General features: G+C 38.8%; 1 protein-coding gene across 1 annotated transcript; it reads left to right on the forward strand.

The window, feature by feature from the left end:
• The first annotated feature begins 529 nt into the window (after positions 1–529).
• On the forward strand, positions 530–4745 carry LOC107588679 (coiled-coil domain-containing protein 85A-like). The gene is made up of 2 exons (XM_016276890.1): positions 530–1443; positions 2588–4745. The coding sequence occupies exons 1-2, from the start codon at positions 1204–1206 to the stop codon at positions 3572–3574; spliced, it is 1227 nt and encodes a 408-aa protein (XP_016132376.1). The 5' UTR covers positions 530–1203; the 3' UTR covers positions 3575–4745.
• The last annotated feature ends 2591 nt before the right edge of the window (positions 4746–7336 follow it).

Genomic DNA, 7336 nt, shown 5'->3' on the forward strand with positions numbered 1-7336 from the left:
TTTATTATGTATATATAAATACACACACATGCATGTATATATTTAAGAAAACTATGTTATATTTCTATATTAAATATATTAATATACAATATAAATTACACAAATATAAATATATACATGTAAATATGTTTAAAATATATCCTGTATGTGTGTGTATTTATATATACATAATAAATGTACACAGTACACACACATGTATTACATAAACAAAAACTTTTATTTTGGATGCGATTAATAGCGATTAATCGTTTGACAGCACTAATATATATATATATATATATATATATATATATATATATATATCCCCCACACATACAGTAATGTGTAAATTTGTACTATTGACATATCATACAGGATAAGTGCATTTGTGCATTTTCAGTCTGTCATCAAAACCGTAGCCATAGTTTACATCAGAGTACACTAGTTTGACAACATGGCTAAGCATTTTGTTCATGATCAACGACACAGGGACATGTCATTCTGATGGCACTGAAATCTTCACTGGCATAAATAATTACTTTCGAGAGATGAACTAAGGATTTTGAGCAAGTTACTTGCAAGTAATCCATTGTGTGGTCCTGTTTGTACGAATTGTTTTGAGAAATGCACATTATTGTTTGCAAATATTAAGATTGTTTCAAGAAATGTACCAAAGTGACTGAGAAAAACTATAAAATGGTCAGGTTGATGTAGGCTTGATTTAACACCACCAGGTGGCGCCCAATAACAACAAGTTAGCTGTCTCCAAGAGAAGGGGGCGTGTGGCGGAACCGAGAGCGAACGAGAGGGAGAGAGAAATATCACAACTCAGCCAGTCGAGCAATTTGAGAGGCTGCTGTCACGCACCCTGCTCACAGAAGCGACCAGCCGTGCGCCTTCTTCATGCGCGGGTTCAGCGCCACACTGAGCTGGACAGGATGCTCACGGACAGATGGAAACACACCGAGTCTCTGCCGTAGAGACAGAGGGTCCACCCGTACAGCAAGTGCATAAGGAGGAGAAGTATTCGCCGGTACTCTAGGGCTGCATCCCTATCTTCAGAGGGAACAGCATGGACAGAACAGTTATCGTTAACATTTTAGTCTCAAAAATTCGATCCTAACTAGAGGGAATTTGCAGGAAAGTGCGAACGAAGGATTTGTCGACAGGCTTGTCGGCGATTTGTTTTATAGCCTAGCACTTCAATATTAAGTTGTCGGGAGAATGGAAAAGCCCACCCAGCCTCAGCTGCAGTCGAGCATATCCAAGAGCGCAGAAGGTCCCTCAGAGGACCTTTCCAAACTTACGGATGAGGAGCTTCTGAAATGGAGCAAAGAGGAGCTGGTTCGCCGGCTCCGCAGAGCCGAAGCTGAGAAGATGAGCGTCATAGTGGACCACAGCAATCTCATCCGAGAGGTGAACCGCAGGCTTCAGCAGCATCTCAACGAGATACGGGGGCTGAAGGTAAGGCGAGCCTGTGTTCAGGTGACAGGGTGTGATTGCATTAACCCTTCTTCACTTAGTTCACTTTTGATTATGAATACCACATCGCTTTTGGTACCAAACAAACAAAAGCTAATTTTATTTTATTCTTTTAAAATGTTTGTATAAAATAACTATTGTTTTAAACCGTCCTGTGGCCTTGACAGAAGCAGCAGTTAAAGCTTTTCACTTCTGACCTTTCATGTTTTGTAGCTTTAAATAGTTTTTCTTTTTATCTTCACATTTTCTAAATATGTAGCTCCTAGCACATACAGTTCTTTATGATGAGGTATAATGGGGCTAAAGGTCCCCGGGGCGCCTCTTAAATGTAATTTTGTCATAGAACAGTACATGGCAACTTGTCTTATGGGGAAAAAAATAAACAAAAAATAATTGTTTGTAGCCAGATGTGTAAAGTAGGCCCTGTATAAAGTAGAACCTGACAAGTCAAGTTACAACCATGATTTACAATAACATTAAAATATATGTAATAATAATATATTATTTTAATATTTTTAATTAATAATTGTAATTTTTTAAGCATTTTTAAAAAATATAATAAAAAATATAATTTATAAATTAACATTTGTATTTAAAATATTAATTTAGAATATAAATTAACATTAATATTATAAATACTATATGTTATTATGAGTGTTAATAAACATATATTTTTCTTTTTTCATACATTTTTTTCCTACTAATATTGAAAAACTTGACTAGAATATTCTACTAGAATATGTGTTGTCTCTGTTGTTCATACTCTGTCTTCTGGTGTGCAACACACACAGAAGCATTTTAAAAATATATAATAAAAAATATTATTTATAAATTAACATTTGTATTTAAAATATTAATTTAGAATATAAATTAACATTAATATTATAAATACTATATGTTATTATGAGTGTTAATACACATATATTTTTATTTTTTCATAAATTTTTTCCTATTAATATGGAAAAACTTGACTAGAATATTCTACTAGAATATGTGTTGTCTCTGTTGTTCATAATCTGTCTTCTGTTGTGCAGCACTGATGCCAGCATTTGTTTAACTTCACTTTCATCAGTCAAACTGGCTTTGCTTAGACATCAGTGTTGAGTCATAGATTTTATTGTTCCAGGAGGTGAATCAGAAGCTGCAAGAGGACAACCAGGAGCTGCGGGACCTCTGCTGCTTTCTGGATGACGACCGGCAGAAAGGGAAAAAGGTGTCGAGGGAGTGGCAGCGCCTGGGCCGCTACAGTGCAGGGATCATGCGTAAGGAGGTGACGCTTTACCTGCAGAAGCTGAAAGAGCTGGAGCAGAGGCAGGAGGAAGTGGTGAGGGAGAACCTTGAACTGAGAGAGCTGTGCCTCATGTTGGATGAGGAGAAGGGCTCTGGAGGTACCAGCGGGTCGACGGGTACTGGGGGACCAGCCGGCTGCAGGAGTTCAATCGATAGTCAGAGCAGCCTGTCTCACGCTAGTGGCCCTGGGCCTGGCCTACTAAGGGATGTGGGTGACGGGAGCAGTACCTCCAGCGCGGGCAGCACCGACAGCCCTGACCATCTCACACATAAGCAGCAGCTGTTGGGTGGCCCGGCTGGAGGCAGTCCTGACCACCTACATAAGCCAGGCTCAGGGGAGGAGGCAAAGGGTCTTGAGCAAACAAGCCGAAGACATAGCACCAGCCAGGAGTACGCAGCACATACCTTTCCCCAGGTGTGCCGGTCTCGCTGCGGGTCCTTCTCCAGTCCGGACCATAAGGGCCTGCGGGGTCTCAGTCCAGAGAAACTTGGCAAGAGAGGCAGCCCAGAGCAGTTCTCAAAACACTTACTGGTGTCCTCTCAGCCGCCTGGCAGCCCGGACCTTTTCCAGAAGCACAGGGGTAGCATGGGTAGTGTGTGTGGGAGTCCAGAGCCCAAACAGATTCTATCAGGGACACTGGAGCACCTACAGAAGGGCCGTGTCATATCTGGGAGCCCTGAGTTGTTGAGGCATCAGCATGGCAAGTTTGGCAGCCCCGGCCGAGAGGTGGCACAGAAGAGGCCGGGCGTAGACGAGATGTCCCCTCATCACCGGAACATCTATAGCGGTATGAACGGTGGCTCCGATTGGAGCCTGCTGTAGCACCCACAATGAGATATACGGAGTCCCATTTGAGTACACCACACGCAGAGGGGATGGTCATCCTTCATCCTGGAGCCAGCAAAGCCCCAATTCCCAGCCAGGCACTAAACCATTCCATTCAGCCAGCCATGATCTGCATTTAGTTTAGTTTTGCTTTGCTCAGTTCAGGAGAGGCCATGGCCAGATAGAGCAGGGGCTTTACTGTTTGGCTAGAGCAGAACATCTAATCTCTGGTAAAGGTCGGTGGTGTCCAGTCTTGGTCCTCTTGGGCCATGATTTTAGCAGGCTTTAGCTGCTTCCTATCAATCAGCCTCTGTACCTGTGCCTCCGAAGTAATTTTTTTATGCACTGGAACCCAGCTCAGGAAACATTGTAATCAATCAATGAAAGACCAAAAAGCTCAGAGGCCCAACAAAAGCCAGAAGACAGTGCTGCCCAGGAGGACCAGGAGTGGACACCATTGTATTTACCATATGCACGCAGGTGAGTGGAGTGGCAAAGTATGAGTCAGCAGTACTTGAGAAGGAGCAGGGTTAAGAAAAGCCCTTTCTTCACCCCTTTTCTTATGTTCCTACAAATTCCTCTATTGAAACTTCCAAAAAAAAAAAAAAAAGGGATTTCCTTATTTCAAAACTATGCTTTTCTAGTTTAAATAAATCATAAAAGTTTCTTTAAATTTCAATACGTTTTCATTTTACTTGAATTCAAATTTGAATTGCAATTCTGCCTTCTGTTTGCTATCTCATTTCAAATTTAGGATTTTAATTGGAATTGTAAAGGCATTCTCAGTTCAGTTGTAAATAGTGGCCACCCTGGTGCATATGCTGAATGTTGCAACCCACACATGTTCTTGAATTACACACACAGATATATACTGTACATATGCACACAAAACCTAGAATAGTTTCAACTCCTACAGTAAACTTCCTTCATCTCCATACACCCAACATAAGGCGCATAAACATCTCAGCAGTAGTAAAAAAAAAAAATCCTTCACACACACACCACAAGGTGCTGGTACAGATCTCAGCTGGGTCTTGTCACGTTTGTTCATTTTTGTAGCATCATCTTGGTGATCTTGCTTGTAGTTTCTGTGGGACTTTATGAGTTCAAACCAATGGCTTTGGTGCTGCTGTTTGAGCTACCTAATGCTAATCTAAATTATTGTATCCTGTCAGAATTACACTTTACTGGATTAAAGAAAAAATGGTGTGTATCCTCTTGGTGTGAATTATAAATTAAAAATGAATTTGCTTTGAATAGATACTTCATAGCTTTGTGAATAGATGCTGACATATCAGAAAAGCTGCAGTGAACATTATTGCAGGACAAACCACGTGAATTTGTGCAGAACAAAAGGGAGGACTATCAGACTCTCCTCATGATGTGTAGCATTCTCTCCAACTATATTCTGCTAATGATTTCTTGGAGGAGAAAATTGCTGAGTTGTGTGGCTTGCCAAGGCTGTGGGACTCTTCCTGAAGCTGTGTGCTGTTTACCTTGCGCTGCATTTAATAGGAAAATAACAGCTGCTAATTAACACCTGAGTTCACTGACCTAAATGGATGCTCTGCAGATCTCAAACTAGAAATAGTGCTGCTATTCTGATGAAGGATGGTTTCAAATGTGATGTTTTGATTTATAGATTGTACATAAACATTGATGAAATGGTAGCGTTATTGAAGTATCCTTCCTGGCAGATGAATGGTTGATTTAGAAGCTACTTTTATCTTAAGTCCTGTGTTTTGTTTCTTCTTTGAGTGCACAAAGGCCTTGTATGCAAGTGTGGTACCAGACACAGTGTTTCTCCTATAGGTTTATGGCCTTGGGATTTGTTTTTTTTTGTTTTTTTCGTTTAAATTTTTCTCGACTCCTTTTTAATGGTTAAATTAAATTTTATCAATCAAAAAGCATGTCTAATTAATTAAAATCATGAAACTTAAACAATTTAACATCAATTTATTAAAAGTTTAACAAATATTACATGTTTAGGGCCCTATGAAATGTTTAATTTTTTCCCCAACCTTGTTTTATTGTTACCAAATTCTGTTTTAGCATGTCTAATTATTTGAAAGCATAAAAACAAGTTTAATTTATTCTTACAATAGCCTTATACTCCCCCCCCAGAAATTCTGTGTTGTGTATTAAGGCATAAAACATTAATTTAATTGATCTTTTAATTAATGAAAATTAAACAAATTTTATTTTTGGAAAATAAAGGGGATTTAATATTACAATTAAAAAATTGAAGAAATATTTTATGATTATTCCTTAAAAATAAGGTTTTAATAATTTTATTAGTAGTAGTAGCCTATTACGTAAATTCTACTGAACGATATTAATATACAGTATTTCTACCGCAATGTCTTCAAGTTAAACTGAACTTTTATTTTGAGTGGTTGCCGTGAATACCTTTACATTTCTGTGTGTATATATGATATGAGGATAGTTTTACTCAAATGAAACGGTCAACTTCTCAATGCTCATGAAGTGACTCTCATAGCAGTTCTGGAGATGTTGTTCATGTATTTATGTCCTCATTAGTGAGAAGGCAGCTCGCTTCAGTACAAGTAGTAAACAAAACCGTGCGTCTGCACCATTCATTAACACAGAGACACACAGAATTCAGATTTAAATAGTCATTTTGCAGCTTAATATTTAATACTAGTGGGAGTGTGCTCAGTGGCGTACCGCACATCTTAGAGGCCAACTTTTGCAATTAACTTATTTATTCTTTTTATTAACTGACAACCACAAACAAGCAAAAACTCTACCGAATCCTTTGCGCTCTCCGAGCGTTTTGGTGCGCAAAGTCTTTGACTGCAGCTTAATGTTGTTGTTGTGAGAGCGGGCATTCTCAACGTAGAGCTAAACTGGGCAGTCTTCTTTCTTGTAACATTGTGCTCCGGAGAAACGTCTTGATCACTTTCAACTTCGACTGTCGTCAGTGAACCGCTAAAGTGTTTGCCATTGAAACAGGTCATAGTGTCAGAGAAGTGCAGCAGGGCACAAAAACAAATATATTTCACTTAAGTCATTAACAGATTAACAAAACGAAAGGGAAAACATTTGTGCTGAGTTTCTATTCATTATGACGTGATCCAAAGTTCACGTAAAGGAAAACCAGGCGGAAAGCTGTTCTCTATTTTGCAAATGCTTTACAGTTTTTTGTTGGAAACTGTTAGCTCTGGCGCCTCATGCACACACACAACATTTTTGCTACCTTGACATGCAGCCTGTTCATTATCAAAATAAAATACATAAAGAAGCATATAAAAGTTACAATGCTCAATTGAAATAGTCAGTTGTTGCGTTCAGAGTGACCAGCGCCTCACTGTGCTGTTATAGCCGGTGTGAAGGATGATGATTTAGCTATGTCGATAATGCGAGTTAAGTGTAAAACCTATAGGTAATAAATATTATTTTAGCATCCAAATATGTTGCGAATATGGAAACATTTGGATTTGTGCCGAACGAGAGAGGTAGGCTTCAGTTTCCCTTTAAATTAATTTGTTTTCGGCTTGACGTTTATATAGCCTAAATACTGTTAACTTTAGAGGATTTGTTGTGGAGGGAAGAGAATAAAATAGCCTGTGTTTATGTTTGTAAAGATTTTGATTTACCGGTATTTTAGTCTACATTATTTCTGAATGCAATAATAAAATGCGACGTAGCCTATGTTTTTTCCTCTCAAAACGCAATTTTATACAAGTAGCATTTTTTAACCATGCAGCAAACATTTTAAATATCTTGAAAAAATAC

The sequence above is a fragment of the Sinocyclocheilus grahami genome, unplaced genomic scaffold (genome assembly GCF_001515645.1).
Source record: "Sinocyclocheilus grahami isolate Dianchi unplaced genomic scaffold, SAMN03320097.WGS_v1.1 scaffold106.1, whole genome shotgun sequence".
Classification (NCBI taxonomy): Eukaryota; Metazoa; Chordata; class Actinopteri; order Cypriniformes; family Cyprinidae; genus Sinocyclocheilus; species Sinocyclocheilus grahami.